Source organism: Anas platyrhynchos, chromosome 28 (assembly GCF_047663525.1).
Source record: "Anas platyrhynchos isolate ZD024472 breed Pekin duck chromosome 28, IASCAAS_PekinDuck_T2T, whole genome shotgun sequence".
Classification (NCBI taxonomy): Eukaryota; Metazoa; Chordata; class Aves; order Anseriformes; family Anatidae; genus Anas; species Anas platyrhynchos.
In genome coordinates this window covers 3549056-3568911 of record NC_092614.1, presented here as the reverse complement: position 1 = coordinate 3568911, position 19856 = coordinate 3549056, and the positions used below count along the sequence as shown (strand labels likewise).

General features: G+C 59.5%; 1 protein-coding gene across 3 annotated transcripts in view; it reads left to right on the top strand.

Moving 5' to 3' along the window:
* The window catches only part of KCNH6 (potassium voltage-gated channel subfamily H member 6), a 30966-nt gene extending 11254 nt beyond the window's left edge, over nt 1-19712 (top strand). Inside the window, exons 4-16 of one of the 3 annotated variants that reach the window (XM_072028753.1) lie at nt 2156-2265; nt 4024-4336; nt 5831-6042; nt 10366-10794; nt 11538-11937; nt 12178-12377; nt 14065-14317; nt 14791-14984; nt 15410-15509; nt 15796-16083; nt 16466-16646; nt 17786-17984; nt 18348-19712. In XM_072028753.1, coding sequence (XP_071884854.1) covers nt 2156-2265; nt 4024-4336; nt 5831-6042; nt 10366-10794; nt 11538-11937; nt 12178-12377; nt 14065-14317; nt 14791-14984; nt 15410-15509; nt 15796-16083; nt 16466-16646; nt 17786-17984; nt 18348-18635 — 3167 coding nt within the window. In that variant the 3' untranslated portion in view covers nt 18636-19712. The remainder of the gene's footprint in view (nt 1-2155; nt 2266-4023; nt 4337-5830; nt 6043-10365; nt 10795-11537; nt 11938-12177; nt 12378-14064; nt 14318-14790; nt 14985-15409; nt 15510-15795; nt 16084-16465; nt 16647-17785; nt 17985-18347) is intronic. The other 2 variants (XM_072028754.1, XM_038168849.2) reach the window with 2 other exon arrangements.
* Nucleotides 19713-19856: the final 144 nt, after the last annotated feature.

The following is a 19856-nucleotide window of genomic DNA, read 5'->3' as shown; positions in this document are numbered from 1 at the left end:
CGGCGTTGGTCAGGGCAGAGGGCTCTGGCGTGGGACAGGAGCCACGTGTGGATATTTTGCGACTGCTGGGGGATATTTGGTGTCACCAACAGCAGGGCTGTGCCATGGGGATGTCACCGCACGAGGGATGCATTGGGATGGCCCTGAACTTGCTCCAGCTTTGGGCTGTTTCCCACAGTCCCAGGCTCATCCCAGGGTTTTGCAGGGCTTTTGGGGGGCAGTGGAAAACCCGATAGCAATTTTTGGGGGAGGCTGGAGCAAAGGGAGAGCTGTGGCGAGGCCCTGCAGGGGGTGCGGGTACCAAACGATACCGAAGTTGGACCAGACCATGGGAAGCAGAGGTGGAGCTTCCAAATACCCTCCTGCTATAGGGTCTGCTGTGCCAGCCACCTGTATTTTAAACAGGTGAACAATCTTACATAGATCTTCCTATAAAAAACTACCTGGGGTGTGGGGCGCTACAGAAGACTTGCGTCAGGACATTTGGGAACCAGGCTAAAGCTGTGGGAGCAGCCTGGGTCTGTCCCCCCATGGCACTGGGGGTGGCACAGTAGGACTGGGACCACAGCCAGGGCTGGGGCTGCACTGGGGACTGGCGGGGCCCCTTCACGCTGCCCTTTTTGTAGTGTAACGTGTTTTTAACGCATTCACACTCGGTGCATGGACACAGCCCCGGTGCCACGAAGGGGTTCACGTGCGCGGCTGCAGGTCCCGGTGGGGATGCTGTGTGTGGTTTTGGGTTTTGAGCATCCTCAGGCCAAGCATACGCAGAGGGGACGAGCAGAGCTATGCGGTGGGTGTGTGTCTATCCTGCTGTGTCTGTAAACTGGAGAGGTTTATAGGTTTATATTTCTGGTGCATCGCGACAAGAGCAGTTAGCCTCCGTGCATGAACTGCTGCAGACATCCTAAATACCAGCACCGGTGCTGCCTCCCAGCTCTCATATGTCCATCTCGACATATGACGCGTTCCCGTCCCGTTGAACATCCCCCGAGGTCTGGGTTTGGCTGCGGAAGGTGCCCAAACAGAGCCAGCACCGAGTGATTCCCTGCGCACCCCAAGGAGCCTTGTCGGGAGAGGCGGGTGCCAGCCCGGACCAGCCCCTTGTGCGTGGGTTTTCTGACACCGAGCAGCTCGGCAGTGCTTTGGGGTTAAGTGAGGGGAGGCGAATTGTGCCAAAACCCGTCAGCTCCACACTATGCTGCTTTCTCCCAGAGGACGGTGCCTTTCTGGAGCTTATTTTGCATCCCGCGTCCCTCTGCCAAGAGGTATTGCCGCCAGTGGAGGGATGAGACGCAGGGAAAGTCAGCCAGAGGCTCATCTAATGGTGATTTCGGCTGCTTTGTTTTTAGTGTAGGGTGAAGCCAAGTTGGTCCAAGCCTTGCCCAGCTCCTGGCCCTGCTGACGAGGTTTGCCCAGGGAAGGTTTTGGTCCAGGATGTGAATTTAGTCCTGAGGGTCATGGTCTGCTCTGCGGAGCAGCCACAGAGGAGGACGAGTGATTTTGTGCTGGGCATCACTACCAGGGACATCGGGTCCTGCTGTGGCTGCTGCTGGTCCCTCCCTGCATCCACCCCTTCCCCTCCTCACCCTCTTCTGCTGCTCCTTGCAGCCCCAGCTGCTCTCACCTTGGTCCTGGGCTCCAGCGAGGCAGTGCCCTTGTCCTCAGGGGCAAACCCAACACTTTGGTCTAGCACCGGACAAAATGGCTGGAAGTACTTTTCCTAATTGTTAACTTGTAGGATTTTTTTGCACATTGTGTTTTTGTTGCTTTTTTTTTTTTTTTTTTTTTTTTTTTTTTTTTTTTTTCCCCTGAGTCCCACCAAGGAGATTTAGAGGCTCGATTTCCTCCAGGTCCAAATCCCCTAAGTGGCTTTAAGCAGCTTAGAGACGCTCCGCACCTTTCCCGTCTTGCATCCTTAGTGGCCGGGGTCTCCTGCAGCCCCGCCGTGCTCAGGGTCTGCCCTGAGCTCACGTTGCTGCGGGATTAGTGAGCGCCGCAGGAGGAAGGCCCACGCATGTACCCCAAAACCACCCGAAATCCTTCGCAGCCCGCTCCCCCGCCACCGCCCCGACCTGCCTCGCTGCGGCCATCCCGTGCAGCTAGGTTACATCTGTGTCTCTTGTGTTTTGTCTGTGTTTTTCTTTTTAACAAGGTCAAGGTAGGCGGTTGAAGTTTAGTCTCCCGTCCCTGCGGCGACTCAAAGTCCAGCGGAAATCTCTGCCCACCAGTGAGTTTGATGGAGTAGCCATTGACTATGGAAAGGTAACCGCAGCCTTTGTCTGATACGAGCCCGTGCCTCAGGCCAGGACCCAGCGCTCTTCCTCGCTCTCCCCATCCCCGCTCCCCCTCGGCTGCTGTGGCTCGGGCCGTACCCGCTGCTGGGGGGCTTCGGCCCCGGCGGCGTTGCTTCGGTGGCATGGGACCGTGCTGCTCCGCAGGGCCAGCCGTGGCTCACGGGGGGAGCGGGAGCTGTGCCGAGCTGGGAGGAAGGTCCGGCTCCGTAGGGCGAGTTGTTTGGGATGGCGGAGGTCGGGGGAGATGTCCCCTCCGCGGAGATGCTGGTGGCAGCTGGAGAAGGTGTGGCGTGAGCAGGGAGCACAGCTGGCAGGGCTTGCAGGCAAAAACCTCGAAATGGCATATTTCCCCCCATTTTCCTGGCCGGGACCAGCCCAGGCAGCTCTGGCTTCTCAGTCCTCCTGCAAGGACCATGATGGAGGGTGATGCTGTCACTGCCGATCTGATGAGATTGGGGAGGTACCGGAGGAACCTCTTTAGAGCTTGCTCTTCTCAGTGTCTTCTTGGCTGTTGGAAGTGCTCGAGGTACCTCTGGGCAAAGGCGCGTTGTTTGCTGAAACCCTCCAGCTCGAGGCACGGGGCTGTGGGCAGGAGGCTTTCGCTCTGCTGAGGCATCCCCAGGCACGAGGTGGTTGCTGCGCTGGGTGTATCCGGACAGCCTGGATACAGCTGCTTCCCAAAATCACAGCTTGGGGAAGGCGGGAGGTGCATGTCTTCTCTCAGGTTGTGCTTGTGGCGAGCTGAAGGCATCCGTAGTGCTGTCAGCTGCTCTGGGTACATTGGTCCCACACCCACCAGTGCTGCTAAAGGCTCTGGGCGCCCCATGGTGAAGCCGCGTGGTGCACTGCAGCGTTTTGGGGGCACACACGTGGAAGATGCGCCCTGAGGTCCTGATGGTCCACTGCTCTGGTGGAGCCTGGTCCAAGCGGGGAGAGCCTGGCAGGAGCAGGGACAGCCAGCCCCACTGGTCACCACGTCCTACAACCTGCAATAAGGCCCTTGGGGATGGTGAGGAGTGCTGCACCATGCCTTGGGCACGCGCTCAAAGCCCCAGTCCCAGCCACGGGCATGGCTGCATGGACCCAAAGGATTCTGCCCCAGAAGGTGGTGGCTTTGTGCTCCTCGCTGCAGAGGCCGTTAAAGGCTGGAAGCTCTTCAGGTCCCCGGGGAGCAACCTTTAGCAATGGCCGAGGGGCGCTGGAGGAGAGGGAGGACCTCATAGGGCTGAATTTGCAAACCCAGCAGCATCTCCAGGGCTTCCCGGTGCAGAGCACATCCCTTCCCCGGGACAGACAGCAGCACAGGACCCCGGGCACCCACCCGCCGTGGTGGCCTGAGCTCCTGCAAGGGGCGAGGGAAAGGCAGGAGCAGTGGTGGGACACGGGGACACCTCAGGAAAGAGCGCTGCAGGGCAGGTGCTCCAGGCAAACCCACCCTTAGGGTCTCCTCTTCTCTTTTTGCTCTGCCTGCTTCCAGCTACGCCTTGCAAACAGCCCCGCAGCCGTGCGAGCCGGCTCCTGGCACCGTCCCGGGGCTGCCACATCCCCGAGGGCTCGGTCACCCCCACCGCAAAGCACCCTCGGTTCTGGTCCAAGCTGGAGCTGAACGGGGGAACCGCAGCGCTTCCCGGCCCCCTGCCCCTCCTCTTACCTCCCCAGCTCCCTCCTTCCCCCCAGCACGCGAGGACTCCTTCTAATAAAACCCTTTCTCCCGGCTGTCTTAAAGCCCGGTGGCGACTCCCTGATTTTGAGGGACTTGAAGACATCGCCCAAGGAGAACTGTGTGCAGTCAGAGACCGAATCCCTCCTGGAAAAGGAGAGGAGGCCGAGCCTGGAGGCCGACCCCACCTTACAACACTCGTCCCCGAAACAAGAGCCTCCCTCGCTGGGCCCGCGAGGGCCGTACTCTGCGTGGGGTTTCATTCGGTCTCGCCCCGGGGGCAGCTTCCACAGCCTCCGCAGGGTCTCCTCCTTGGACAACTTTGAGGCTGCGAGGTCTGAGTTCCAGAGAAAATTCAGGGAAAGGAGGGCAAACTCAGGTAGGGGAAAAACCCCGGAGTTTTCGGTCCTACTGCGGGAGCGACGGCCCCAGGGGCCACCGGCACGTCTCGGGGGGGGAGGTCTCTTACCTTGCACTGCTTTTTCCTCTGCAAAGTGGAGATTAAGTGGGGTCTCCTCCCTCAAACCCGCTGATCTCGGCGTGCTTCCCTGCGTAGGCAGGTCGTAGAGCATCGGTGGCATTGCGCATGGGCCATAGACCGTGTAAGGTTGTGTTTGGCTGCCCTGGGTGAGAGGCATCTCGATGCCATCCCACCTGGCCAGGAGGGAGGGAAGGGGTCGGCAGGCAGTGCGATGTCCCCGTGAGTGATGTCCCCATGTTGGAGGTGGAGGGGACAGCAGCCAGGTGGGAGGAAACGCGCCTCCACCCCGTGTTCATGTAGAGACCCTTTCTACCTTTCTTTTTCACCTCTTGTTCTTGTAGAGATGTGATAATAAATAAGGTGGAGGGGCAGGCAAGGGAAGCTTCAATAATTGGGGATGGGGAGAGATCAGCATGCGGTGTTTGGCTTGAGGAAATGGGGTGGGGGATCGTGGTCCTCAAATAGTCACAAGTTACGGACCTCAGGAGGGGACACGGCACAGAGGGGCTGAGCGGGCAGGAGGAGGGTGGCAGCAGGAGGGCACCTTCATGGGGTCTTCGGCACCTCCTGCCCATGACACCTCTTGAGGGGATGTCAGAATGTAGGGGATCGAAGGGGTAAAAAACTGAAAAAATAACCCAGCCCTGGCCGTAGGAGATGGAGGGGGTGGGACAGACTGGTTGTGGTGTTGGGGATGTTCCCGAACCCCCGGGTGTGGGCACAAGCACCTCTGTGGGTACACACTGCCATGGGCCAGACCAAGCTGGTGCCTCCGGGACTTCCTCCCTGGTCCTGCACCAGGGTGAGGCAGGGAGGAAAACCAGGTGGGATCCAGCCCCCGCAGCACGGTGACCCCAACCCCACCACAGCTCTTCTTCGGGAGAACTGGGGGTGGAGGAGATGTCTGGGTGGGGACATTGCCCGTCTCCTGGCTCGCTTTGGTGGCCACGAGCCAAAGCAAGGAACTGAGGAGCTGTGTGGGTCATGCTGGAGTATGCAGGGGTGGAGGACGCCCACCTTCCTCTTCATCTGCTTTCGTGCCAGCTCCTGACATCCCTCCCTGGTGGGTCTCGTTGGGACCGGTCCCAAACCCACCGCAGTCTTCAGGGGTAGCACAGCACGTTGGGTGCCTCCGCATTTTGGCATCCCATCCGAGCCCCCTGAAGGAGGTTTAATGGTGAGAAGATGGGTGATGTGCCTGAAAAGCAGACCCCTTGGGTGTCTTGGGTTGGGCATCCCACGTCAGAAGCCTCCCCAAAGAAGCCAAGCCTTTATGGCCTGGTCAGTGCCTTCTGGTGGCACCCCGTGGTGGTCCCGCACTGAGGTTAGAGCTCTGCAAATCTGCTCCTGCCCTCGCCACCCTCCTCAACGCTCCTCTCCATCCTGTTTCAGAGGCTTCCCACGTCAAACCCAACCCCCCGAACTCCACCTCGGACTCGGACCTGATGAAGTACCGGACCATCAGCCAGATCCCCCAGTTCACGCTCAACTTCGTGGAGTTCAACCTGGAGAAGCACCGCTCGGGCTCCACCACCGAGATCGAGATCATCGCGCCCCACAAGGTGATGGAGCGCACGCAGAATGTCACCGAGAAGGTCACGCAGGTACGTGGGCACTGAGATGGCACTGGGGTGCTGGCACTGCCACCAGGACATGGTCATGGCCATTCCAGTGGCTTTGGGAGGAGAGGGCAATGATACCTGGAGTTTCCACCCTGGGCAGCATCTCAGCGTTTGATTTTCATCTTTTCCTCTGAATGTTTTAATATACTTTTTTTTTTTTTCCTGAATCACTTTTTATGGGTAATTTGTGCCCAGAGGGACACGGGAATGATGGTGGCCATGAAGGGGACACACGCGTGTGCCTGCATGTGCCCATGGTTCATTTGCAGGGGAGGCTCTTGTTATCCCCATGGCACCAGTGGCCCTCGTGTGCTCAGCTGGGGACCCCACGGATCCCCTGGGAGACAGCAGGTGGCACTGCACTGTCACCAAACCGGGCACACATGGCACTGCGCTGTCACCAACACGTGTGACGCTGCACTGTCACTGCAGGGGACACGCATGACGCCGCGCTGTCACCGTGGCGAACACACATGGCATCACCCTGTCACCACAGGGGACACGTGTGTCCCCAGACTGTCACCACAAGGCAAACACACGGCGCTGCCCTGTCTCCAGAGGGACCGAGCTCCCTGCTGGCCCTGGCCGTGGGACGTGGTGGCACGGGTGTGAGGAGGAACAGGACGCAAAGTGGCGAGGACCAACCCTGCTGTCACCTGCCCACGGTGCCTGTGACCCACAGCTGCCTGCCCTCCTTCTATGCACAGGAAGGGAAATATTTTTAATTCCCCATGGGGAAATAATGACTTTGGGGCAGCGAGTTAATTAAAAGGTCAGGGGAGGTGCCGAGCCATGGTGTGAGCAGGGAAAGCGGCGTTTTGGTGCATGTCGGAGGTGCTGCTGCGTCCCACAGCCCTGGTCAGGATCTGTTACCAGCAGGGAAACTGAGGCACGGGGGAGCCGTGATGTGCAAAATGCATCCAAGGGCACCTCCCACCACTGCTAGGAGCAGCCAAGGGCAATTTTAATGAAAATGCAGCCATCTGAGCCCAAAAAAGCCCCAGGATTTGGCAGTTTGCTCCTTCAGAGCAGATCTTCCCTCCCAGGAGCTTGGTGCCAGGAATCTTTCCACCTTGTGTCCTCCGTGCGGGGTGGACGGGCTCTCTCCAAACAGCATGGGATGGGTTTTAGGTTTGTTCCCTGCTTTGGCTTGACGCCGTCAGCCTGCACCCCTCTGATCTGGGGGTGACCGCAGAGACCTGGGGACCAGCCCCGAAGGCTGCAGCAGGATGGCAAGTGGCCTCTGTGTCGGGATGGGATGGGATGGGATGGGATGGGATGGGATGGGATGGGACGGGATGGGATGGGATGGGATGGGATGGGATGGGATGGGACGGGACAGACCTCTCCTCCCCATTGCATCTCCCTATGGCTTCAGGGGACCCAAGCATCCTGCCCATCCTCACCCCATGCCTCCCACCACGCCACAGCTCCTTGCTCCTGCCCTCTAAATAATTCACAGCGAGGCAGAGACAGAGGCGAGACGTGGCTGATGGCATCTAAAAATACCGGCTGGCAGCAGGGAGAGGCGGTCAGTGGCTGCTCGGGGCAGGCAGGAGGGTCGGCCACAAGTGCAATGAGTGCGCCGGGCTCAGCCTGCATGGCTGGAGGCGCTCAGAGGTGCTGCGGGGTCAGTGCCACCGGCTTGGGGTCCTATTTTGTGGGTGGCACCTCTCCGGGTCCCCAGGGAAGGGGGAAGGAGGTGGAGGTGGTCAGGGGGTGATGGGGAAGAGGGGTGGAGGTGCTGAGCGGTGTCAGGATTTGCACCAGAGGGTAAAGACCAGAGAGGGGGGGAAGGCCAGTGCCTGCCTGCAGCTCCATGGGCCTGATCCTGCCCAGTCCCTTTGCTTGAGGGTCTCCTGGTGGCTCTGGTGTGTCCCCCTCCCCAGCTTGGTGTCCTCCTCCTCATCCCCATCCCCCTGCATGGGGCTACACCTGCTCTGCCCTGAGCCCCATGGGGAGCAAGCAGTGGCCTGGGTCAGCCGGGGCCATCAGGGCCCCCCCTCCATCACCCACAGCCCACACGCACCCTGCTCCCTCCTCCCTCCTCCTCCTCCTCCCTCCCACGGCCACCTCTCGCACCCAGCACCAGCACCCTGCACCCCCAGCATGAGCCTGCGGCTGCAGCTGAAGCCGGTAAGTGCAGGGGAAAGGGGACGGGGGAAGGTGCACCCGGTGGAGTCACCATGGCGGACACCCGGCACTGCCACCCTCAGACACCCCCTGAACCACCCAGGCCACCGAGAGGTGCCACCTGCAGCCCTCGGGGACAAGGCTGAAGGCATTCCCTCCCTCTGGGTTGCTTTAGATGCTCTTCTGGAGGTTGTTTCTTTTCCCTTTTCTGCCTCAAATCTTTGTGGTTGTCCTTTTTTTATTAATCCCTGCCTGGAAACCAAGGGGGCTCGACCCACTCTTGCTCCAGCCGCAGGAGCGAGGTGTCAGGAGCAGGTGCGCACAGCAGGCATCTGAGCACAGGGAACAACGCTCGAGGTGCTCAGATTTGGGACTGGCCTCACCGAGCTGCTCCCAGCCGGGCAGGGCAGGGCAATTTGGCTACAAGGGTGGCAGCATCACCGGCTTTCCCAGACACAAGGCGCTGGAGCCTGTTTGGGGTCTGCAGGACACATCTCAGCTTGGGGACCAAAAATTCCAGCAGCATCGCTTTGTCCCTGCGGGAACCATTCCCCAAGCCCACCCGGTGCCTCACTCCCCTCCGCAACGATTGCATTTCAGTCACTTTTTCCTATCCCTCCCTCTCCGTCCGCCGGCCACGTCGGCAGCTCCCGCGGCCCCATTGGCGCTCTCGTCCCCACGGGGGCCCCAGCATCGACCGGGTTTGATTAATCCACGCTGGGCTCCCGAATGCCCTTCGCAGCCGCATGCCTCCCACCCGCCCGGCCGAGCGCGTGCGTGCCTGCGCGGGCGATGCCGCGGCCCCGGTCCTGCGCCCCCCGCGCCGGTCGCTGCGTGGGCGCATGGGGCTGGGGACCCCCATGGGGGACACCCGGACCTCACCGCGGGTCAGCTGCCACCCAGGGCGCCGGGCAAGCCGCAGGCAGGTAGGAGCTGAGGACGTGGTGGGATGGGGCTGTGGGGCCGGATCTGTGCGGGGTCACAGCAGCAGGAGCCCTCGGGTAGCACCTTGAAGCCTTGAAGGATCCGGCCCTTCCTCCGGAGCTGTTGGCAGAGTCGTGGTGGTGCCCGTCACCACCTCAGGGAATATGGGGCTGCTGGTGGGATGTGGGATCGGCATGGGTCCTACTCTCTCCTCGGGGACAGATATTGCAGGCTGGCACCGAATCACAACCGTTTTTCTGGGGCCTCCGTGCGGGGATGCCCCTTGTTCTCCTCTGTGTGGCATGGGTGGTGGGCACTGTGGGGACACCCACAGGACAACAGAGTGTAAAAGACAGGCAGGGAGGATCTGGCTGCCCCAACTCCAAATAACCCCCTTCATATCACCATCTCAGCATCCAAAGTAGGACAGCCCCAGCCCTCTCGGTCCCCAAAACCTTGCGTTGTGTCCCCACGGTGGCTTCAGAGCCCACCAGGAGCTGGCGGTGGGCCTGGAGGGGGAAAGTGGGACATGAGGGGACTCACCGGTGCTGTGGGATTGTGTCCCCAGGAGGAAAGACAAATCCAGGGCGTGTGACAATGCGGCAGGCTGGCTGTGTGTGTGAGATGGTGTGTGCCCCTCAGTGGTCACAGGTTGTCCCCTCCCTGAGGATGCTCAGATGGGAACTGGGCACTGCTGAAGGCCAGGCTTTGCTGTGGGTGGCCCCAGCTGTCCCCTCTGTCCCAGAGGGACATTGAGGGGAAGGTCCTGCTGTGACCAAGAAAGGCATCACACGAGGCTTGCAGGATGCTTAACGTGCCATCACCCTTGGGGGCACAGCCACGGGACTGCATCTCCAGGCTTGTTGTCCCCTGTGGTGGGGACACCCAGCAGCTCCTGGGCTGGTGGCACAGAGCTGAGGGCACAAGGAGGCACGATAGGAGGCACTGTCCTCCCTGCCAGTGTGGGTCTCAAGGGTGTAAAGTGGAAAAATGCCTGCCCCGAGGGTCCTCCAGCCAACAGAGCTGGCCGAGGAGCCAGGCAGACCTTGGTGCCAGCCACAGTGGTCACCTCACCTTGTGGCCTCCTGGTCAGACACACATGAAGGCAACTGAAGTGAAATAGGTGTAGAAACCCCACTGCATGCTCCCTGCTGCCCTAAAAGCACAAGGGAAACCCTCACCGGGCTCCCAGCCTTGTCCAACCTCCCTCCTGGTCTCCATGTCCTTCTCATGCCCATCTCCTGGCAGGTGCTGTCCCTGGGGGCCGACGTCCTTCCTGAGTACAAGCTACAGGCACCGCGCATCCACCGATGGACCATCCTGCACTACAGTCCCTTCAAGGCCGTGTGGGACTGGCTCATCCTGCTGCTGGTCATCTACACGGCCGTCTTCACCCCTTACTCGGCCGCCTTTCTGCTCAACGAGGAGCAGGTGGAGGAGAAGCACTGGAACTGCAGCTACTCCTGTGACCCGCTCAACATCATCGACCTCATCGTGGACATCATGTTCATCGTGGACATTGTCATCAACTTCCGCACCACCTACGTCAACATCAACGACGAGGTGGTGAGCCACCCCGGCAAGATCGCCATCCACTATTTCAAGGGCTGGTTCCTCATCGACATGGTGGCCGCCATCCCCTTCGACCTGCTCATCTTCCGCTCTGGCTCTGATGAGGTGAGGAGAGGACTCGTGGAGGGACGGGGAGAGGGATTTAGGGGAGAGAACGAGAGGGGTATGGATGGGTTAATGCAAGCGGTGGGAGGATAGGTCTGCAGGGAGATGGTCAGAGGGATAAGCAAGGATGTTTAACAGGTTTTTATTAAGCAGCTGGAAGCTGGGTTTTTATTTGCAAAGGGTCAGGCAGCCACGCAGACCCTACTATAAGCGAAGATGATGTCCAACTGGACCCGCTCTCCTTGCAGGGGAGACAGCCGGGGGCTGACCCAGCACAGCAGGCCAGGAGCTCAGTTTAGGGACCAGCCTCACACATCAGCAAGGGTGAATTTGGGCTTGCATTTTAAGCCAGACTCAAAATGTAGGCAGTGGGATGGGTCTGTTGTTACTGTGCTACCTGGAGGCCCCACCATGGCTCAGAGCCCATGGGATGGGGTGAAAAGCAGTCATTCTGGGGTCTACAAAAGGTGAGGACCCATCAAGAAACATGAGATTGGCCTTGGCTCCTCTCACTTGCTCGCCTGTAATCCCAGGGCTCCTTCCCTTCCCAGTCAGCGGAGGGAGGCCGTCCATTTTGTGGCACGATCCACCTAGCCTCTTTCAGGTGTCACCTCCAGGCCAAGTGATTCATGCTCTAGAAGTGCCTTTTTAGCCTTCAAAGCTGACATGGATAGACTGGAGACACACCTTTGGCCACATTTATCCCCTGCTTGTCCCTGAGCAGTCTCTGCTCTGCCCCGCAGACCACCACCCTCATCGGCCTCCTGAAGACCGCCCGGCTGCTGCGCCTGGTCCGCGTGGCCCGCAAGCTGGACCGCTACTCGGAGTACGGTGCGGCCGTGCTCTTCCTGCTCATGTGCACCTTCGCCCTCATCGCCCACTGGCTGGCCTGCATCTGGTACGCCATCGGCAACGTGGAGCGGCCCTACATGGAGCACAAGATCGGCTGGCTGGACAACCTGGGCGACCAAATCGGCAAACGCTACAACGACAGCGACCTCTCCTCCGGCCCGTCCATCAAGGATAAATACGTCACTGCCCTCTACTTCACCTTCAGCAGCCTCACCAGCGTGGGCTTCGGCAACGTCTCGCCCAACACCAACTCGGAGAAGATCTTCTCCATCTGCGTCATGCTCATCGGCTGTGAGTGCCTGGCCCTGGCCCTGCCCTGGAGCTTGGAGGGGCTGCTGTGGGGTGACGCGGGGGGACAGCCACCAGGCTGCAGCACGTGGGGTTTTGGAGACGATCTCCCTCTTCCCGTGCCTCTTGTGCACAGAGGATGAGGGGATAGAAATAGGGGATTTGGGAACCTGCTGCTTGCAGTCTGTGGTGGTTGGGTATGCATCTCCCCATGGCCCTCTGAGTCCTGCCCTCTTGTTGCAGCTCTGATGTACGCCAGCATTTTCGGCAACGTCTCCGCCATCATCCAGCGGCTGTACTCGGGCACGGCCCGCTACCACACACAGATGCTGCGGGTGAAGGAGTTCATCCGCTTCCACCAGATCCCCAACCCCCTCCGCCAGCGCCTGGAGGAGTATTTCCAGCACGCCTGGTCCTACACCAACGGCATCGACATGAACGCGGTGAGTGCGGCAGGGGGAGGCCCCCAATTCATGCAGCACCCCGTCCTGAATCTGGGAACCCACCCAAACATGTCCACCCTTTTGACCAGGGTGGAGAGGAGGCAGGAGATTTGGGAGGCTGAAGAGAGTCTGTCAGCCCTCTTTCCCTATTTTTCCCCTTTCTCCTTCAGCCCCCCATCTATCCATCCCTCCGTTCCAGGCCCACGATAACATTTCTCAGCTGGAGGGTGGTTTTGGTGCCAGCGAGGAGCTCAGAGCCCCCGTCGGCGCCAAGCCCTTTCAGGACGGTGTCTGCTGGTGCCGCAGAGCCGGGATCGATCCAGCTCCTCTCCACGCTGCCGGTTGCTAAGCAAAGTGCATCCCGCTCTCGGCGGCAGGGAAAGGAGGGCATTTAAATAAACCTCAATCCATTTTAATTAGAGCCCAGAGAGGCAGCTGTTTGTTAGCAAAGGGGGGATCAATGGGGGAGCCACGCTGGAGAGGCGCCGGGGCTCGGAGCCTGGTGGGGAGGCTTGGATGGCACCGAGGCACCGTGGTGTTGCAGGGGGGGCTCAGCCTGGGGTGGTCTTGGGGTGGTCTCAGGGTGGCAGGACTCAGCTCTTGGGGTCCTGTGCACAAACGTGCTGGCTCAGCCAGCTGCAAGGCAGAGAGGAATGAGAAGGGGCAAGGCGAGGAGAGAGGTGGCACCTGGTGCTCCCCAACTTTCAGCCCTCACCAGGCTGCTAACCCGCTCATTCCCAGCTCATCCTCCTTTTTTTTTTTCTAAGACTTGATCCTCTTCCATCCTTGAGCACTACCAGATTTGCATTAATTCAACAGCTGCTGCCTCAATAAACTGGGCAGCGCTGGGAGCTTTGCTGCTGGGAGAGCCTGAGGTTATCCCTCTCCCACGGAGGGAACACCCTGAGCTGGACGTCTGTGGCAGTAACTGGAAATGAAGCCACAGCACCCCGTGAAGCTCAGGGCCTGGCACAAATCCCCTGCGATGAGCTGAGCTTGGACGTGCCACCGCTCACACCAGCTCCTGCTGGATGCTGCTAAGACACGATACACTCTGATCAATCATCCCACGTCCCGATCGAAGCATCCGCCCCCGATTTCCCAGTAGGGAAACTAAGGCATCCTAACCAGGCATCCAAACCAAGGCATCCAGAGCAGGCATTCAAAGCCCTTGGTGGCAGTGACTTTCTCCGTGTCGCGAGTTTTACCTTGATTTCACCTTCAGGTTCAGCTTTTGCTCGAGGAGAGGTGTTTGCCACGGGTATATTCAGCTGTTGCTGCACACAACTGGCCTGTGCTGCTCCTTGGCGTTCAGGCAGGTGCTGTTTAATTAGGACAGCACCTCGTTACCAGTTTGCGCTCTCATTCAGCCAAGATTAGTGGGTGGAGAGATGAAAGGGGGATATGCCACCAGTGGGTATAAATAGATTAATTTGGTTATTATTATTATTTATTGCTCAGGAGTGCTTTCATCCCCGGCACAGGTGGTACAAGCCAGGGACAGCAGGCGTCCACCAAGGGTGGATGAACATGTCCCCATTGCTCAGAACATGTCCCCAGCTTTGGGATTTGGCTTTTTGGGGGCTCCCCGTTTGGCCACAACACGCAGCACCCCGGGATGGGCAGGACTGTGGCCATCCTTCCCGGGGACAAGGGTGTGAGGACATCTCTGCCTCGCTCTCTGCAGGTGCTGAAGGGCTTCCCCGACTGCCTGCAGGCAGACATCTGCCTCCACCTCAACCGCACGCTGCTGCAGAACTGCAAGGCTTTCCGAGGGGCCAGCAAAGGCTGCCTGCGAGCCCTGGCCATGAAGTTCAAGACGACCCACGCGCCGCCCGGAGACACCCTGGTGCACTACGGGGACGTCCTCACCACGCTCTACTTCATCTCCCGGGGCTCCATTGAGATCCTGAGGGAAGACATTGTGGTGGCCATCCTAGGTGGAGAAGTCCTTCCTTCTGGGAGAGCGAGGGGTGCTGGGCGAGGGGCGAAGGGTGATGGGTGATGGGTGAAGGGCAATGGACAAAAAATGCTAGGTAAAGGGCGATGAGCGATGGACAAAGGGTGGCAGGTGAGGGGCAGAGGGCTTCTCCAAGTCCTGGAGAAGGAAAGGCTGTTCCTTATCATCCAGCTGGTCACCATACCACTGGATGTAGGATGGAGGATTGCCTGGAGATGCTGGGGAGAGGCCCCAAAGGACTGAAGATAAATAGCAGGGTTCAGCAGTCCCCAGCTCTTACTGCTGGCTTGGTCTCCCCATCAGTGGTGGTGTCATGGTGTAATCTCCACATCCACGGTCAGGGTCGGGGTTTCTGGGCACCCCCTTGTCCCCAAGCCCCTAAGTGAGGTATCCTGGTCCAGCAGAGCTGGGGTGGGCCTTCACCTCTCCCTAACGAGCTGTCTGTTGGCACAGGGAAGAACGACATCTTCGGGGAGCCCATCAGCCTCTATGCCCGCCCAGGGAAGTCGAATGCCGACGTGAGGGCCCTGACCTACTGCGACTTGCACAAGATCCAGCGGGAGGACCTGCTGGAGGTTTTGGACATGTACCCGGCCTTCTCCGACAACTTCTGGAGCAACTTAGAGATCACCTTCAACCTGCGAGATGTGAGTGCCAGGGGTGTCCCAGGGATGGGCCGGTCAGTGCCTTCAATTTGGCCAGTGGGAGGGCTGAAGTGAGGACGTCGGCCTCCTCACTCAGTGTGCTCCTCACTCAGTCTCTGAGCTCTCAGGCCAGCCCTTAGGGTCCTTTGAGCTCTGCCACCAGCCCAGGAGTTGCTGTGTGGGATGGGGAAGTGAAGAAGAGCCAGAGGTGGCTGGAGACCGGGCCTAGAAGGATGGTGGTTGGATGGTGGCACCTATGGATGGGACCTGGCACCCATAGATGGGACACAGCACCCATGGAGGGACTGTGACACCCATGGATGGACTGTGGCACCCATGGATGGGCCCTGGCACCCACGGATGGGCCGCAGGACCCATGGGTGGGCCATGGCACCTTGTCCTGGTGACCAGCCCCTCTTGTCCCTTAGGCAGACAGCGTTCCCCGCACACCGCTCAGCGAGGAGTACGACTGCACCTACCGGCGCGTGCGCCGACGCAAGCACTCCCTCTGCCAGCCCAACAAGCCCGGTGAGTCCCCTGCCTCCCTCATCATGCCCCGGCCATCCCCGGCCCCGTCCCAGCTCCGCAGCCTGAAGCATTGGCAGAGCCAGGGAGTGGGATTTGCCATTCAGTCGCTGCCCTGGCAGGCACCCCAAAGCGGTGCATCTGTCCCTCTATGTCCCCACACTGACACCCATGCTGCCTTCCCTCCTTCTCCTTAGGATGCCCCAGCCCTACAGGCATCCCAGAGGGGACGGGGGCTGATTTTACCACTGTGCCACCCCCCAAATTAACCTGTTGTGCTGCCCCACAGACCCAGACGCAGGCACCTCTGATGCCGAGCAGTATCACACCTACTCAGAGCTCACCAACCCGCAGGACCCGCTGAGTAAGGACCAGTGGGATGACCTGGGCAGCAGCACCACCCCCTGCTCCCAGACCAGCGACGACGAGGCCAAGCCCAGCAGCCCCACAAAAGCTGAGCCCTTCCCCGCATCCAAAAAGGATGATTTTGCTCTGCCCACGCTCAGCCTCATCACTGCCAACGCCAGCAGCACGGAGGTCGGCAAGCAGGCAGCGGAGAGCAGCCAGTCCTACACAGGTAGCACATCTGCAGCTGGTAGGAGGGTGGAAGAAAGGATGTTAGGAGAAACTCCGGTGCCATGGGGTTTCTCCTAGCACCCAGGGACCCCTCTGGAGCTGTCCCAAGGGGCCAGATCTGTGCTGGGCCACACAGGAGGTTGCAGCTTCCATGAGTGTGGTGGGTGCCACTGTGGTGGGCTGCTCATGAGCACCTTGGGTGCCCAGGGTGATGGATCCCCATAAGCACCTCAGCTGCCAGGGTGCTGGACTCCCCCTGAGCACCGTGTATGTCGGGGGGTGGCTTTCCGTGAGCACGCTGGGTGCTGGGCCCTGGAGCATCTCCGTGCCAGGGAGCTGGGGGATGCAAATCAGAGGTGCTGAGGGGTCTCATCTCCTTCCAGCCACCCCCCTGGACATCCCCAACATGTTCACCTTCTGGGAAGACCGAAGGCCGAACCACCACCCGGAGCCCCTGCAGCACGTCTCCCTGGTGCACAGCTCACGGGACATCCCCCTGCACAGCGACTACAGGCCAGGGCAGATCGAGTCCAGGCTGGAGCTCCTGCAGGCTCAGCTCAGCAGGTGGGCAGGGCACAGGGTTGGAGAGCACCTGGGGAGGGGAAAATCCAGGTCATCACCTTCTCCTGCTCTCCAAGGGTGGCTGCACCAGGCTCTGTGTGCAGCAGATGCCACCTCCTGACCCCCTGGGACTCTGCAGTCCTTGGGGAGGAGGTGGAAGTGATTTGTAAATGCAGCAGCTTCTCAACTACATGTCTCAGCCCGGGCTGCAGCCCAGCACCTCGTCTCTGCCGTCCCATCACCCCTGACATCCACTGCTCTGCCACTGCCTCCAGGCTTGATGCAACCACAGACATGAAAACACCCCCAGGCTCACAGCCTGAGCCCTTTGCAGGCCTCCTCTTCCTCTTGCAAAGAGCTGCAAAATTCCTCATGCACATCGTTGCCTTCTAAATAAGAAAAAGGACAAGATTTTTGAATAAAAAGGAAGAGACTGCACTGGAAACACGGGTTTAAAGGCCCCAGGCAGCACCCACATTAGCAGCCAGCTCTCCCATCCACGGTGCTGCACGTGTTAATCTCACTTCACCCCAGCGCCTGTGCACATATTTTGGTGTCTCACCAAGGTGCCAGCCCCAGCAGCAGGAGCCAGACCTCCCATCTGCTCTGATAGCACTCCCAGGGCTACTGCCTGCAAGGAGGGCTGTGCCCACGGCTGCCAGTGTTGCTCGTTTCACCTAGGGTTAGGACAAGGCAGAAGGAAGGGGCTTATTCTGCTTTTCCTTTTCCCTCTATTACTCCGTTCAGAAAGGTTGGCACCAACCCATCTTGCTCCCATTTGTCAGCACAGGCAGCTGGCCTGCAGAATTGATCCAGGTTAAAACTAACCACTGCGTTTTTCCCCCCCTCCGGGGTAGTTTTAACTTTGCTCAGTTCCCTGCTCCAGATCCCAGTTTGGCTCCACAAAAAAATAAAACCAGGCAGGGGAAAATTGAGCGTGGCAGGAGAGAGGCGGCAGGACCGACCTCTCTGTGGCAGCACTGGTTTGAAGCTCTGCTAAAAATCTCCCCAAGCAGCACCAGGCAGAGCAGCAGCACCCGCAGGCAGCCAAATCAGCACCTCCTCCCCGCCCCGCTGTGGGTCCGGCTCTGACGGGGTGCAGCGGGACGCACTGAGCTAACGCTGGGCTGCTCTGTCCCCAGGCTGGAGTCCAGGATGTCGTCAGACATTAATATAATCCTCCAGCTCCTGCAGCGCCAGCTGTCCCAAGTGCCGCCCGCCTACAGCCCCATCTCGCCGTCCTCGCACAACCTGGCCATGTACGGCGTCGTCCCGCGGAGCCTGGAGCCGCTCGCCCCCTGCGCACCCCTGGAGGATGAGGAGCAGACGGCCCTGGGGCAGGTAAGGCCACCCCGTCCTGGCTCAGCACCCACCGAGCTTCCTGCTGCCCCCAAAGGATGAGCCCTGGGAGGACCAGCAGTTCTCTCCTGCATGCAGAACACAGCTAAGTTTGTTGGGGTCCAGGCAAAGCCCAGAGGTCCTGAAACCAGAGAAGATCGACTTGGGGATGCTTCTGCTCCTGATTTGTGGGCACAGCACTTCCAGGTTTCCCAGTCAGTAGGGAACAGGGTGGGTTCCTCTGCTCTTAGGCTTCCCCAAGCCCAAAATAACATTTTGAAGGGGTTGAGACCTGATGGGGTAAGGAGAAAGCACGACTATGTTTTGCTTTTGCCATAACCCACCTGGTTCCTCCTTTCCCACCAGAACCCGAGCTACACGGAGGTGGAAAAGTTCCACTTGAAATCCAGGGACTCCTTGTCGAGCGGGATGCACCTCACCGTGGCGTCCGATGAAACCATGACGGTCTACTCCGAACAGGAGCACCATTCCCCACCTCTCCCCAACCCAGAGCCTCCCCACCAAAGGGCACCAAACACCCAGGGACTCTTGCGGGGCTCTCGGTTCCCTTCCCTCCCTGAGCACTTGGAGGCATCTTCCGAGCACCAGGACATTCAGAGACACCTCTCCGACCCAGTGCTTCCTGGAAGTTAGAGATGTGGGGGCTGCGAAGCAAGTCAAGAGGAACCTCAACTGTGAGCTCGGTCAGTTGATGTTGATTTTGACTGCAGGGGTAAGACGGAGGACAATGCCGTTGGCTCAGGGGTATCATTTGTAGCTGTCTTCTGCCACCGTGAAAGGAAGAGTAGAGTGGCTGGCTTCCAAGATCAACGTTTTCCAGCGGTTTCCATAGAGTAGATTTCATTTGCACATTATAGCGAACCCAGAGCAGTTCTTTCTTACGGCCACCAACAGGCTGGCTAGGCCAAACAGCACCCACCCGCCTCTTCCTTGCCAAGGCTTCCTCTCGAGAGCAGCACAAAGCCGAGTGAGCCACAGCGACTGGAGGGGAGCAAATCCGTGGCTCTCAGCTGTGAGGGCGCTTTGCTGTCAGCTCTTCGGAGCCGGGACCATTGCGTTGGTACTGGGCTCAGCCCAGCGGAGCCTGTGGGCACCACAAAATAAAGGGGAGTCAACCAGAGGAGGAGGAGATCTCCACAGCGCGGTACTGGGGGGAGCTGCAGGTGGGAAGCCCAGGACAAGGACAGAGGACAGAAGCTATCCCTGTCCTACCTGATGGCCACCGAGACACTGAGAGCCAACAACCCCCGCCACTTCAGCACGCTTCAGCACGAGTCCTAGGGCACTGACTTCTCCAGCAAGGCCAACCGCGCCTTGCAAACCCCAACACGCATCTCACCAATCCCTGTAGGAACCCAGCTGGTCACCGGCCTGGCCATAAAGCACAAAACTCAAAAGCACAATCCCAGAAAGCCGAAAAGTCCCCGACACCTCATCTCCAGCCCGTCCTCCCAGCTTCTCTCTTTTGATAAAGGTTTGATAGATGCTTCCTCCTCCTCGGCCCTGTCCCTGGCAGACTCCCACAGCGTCCCCCGTAGGAGAAGCCCACTTAGCACTGCCGCCTCGCTGTTCGGTTAGATGCTGTGACAGTCCTAGGCCGCCTGCTCAAGTAACGTATTGAGCTCCCTTTGAGAGTAGTAAAACTGTGAGCGTCTCTTTCTCTGGAGTTTTAGTGTACACTTTGCTAATAAAGATGTTTTTGGCACCTAACGAGGATTGCAGCTGTGTTTGTTGGGAGTAGGTGTAAATTCACCCCTGGGGAGCACCCAAGGGAGCAGCACCCAAGGGAGCCCCCAGACCCGCACCCTGTGCTGGGTCCCCAGGCACCACCTGCCCCGCCATGAGGGGCTGAAG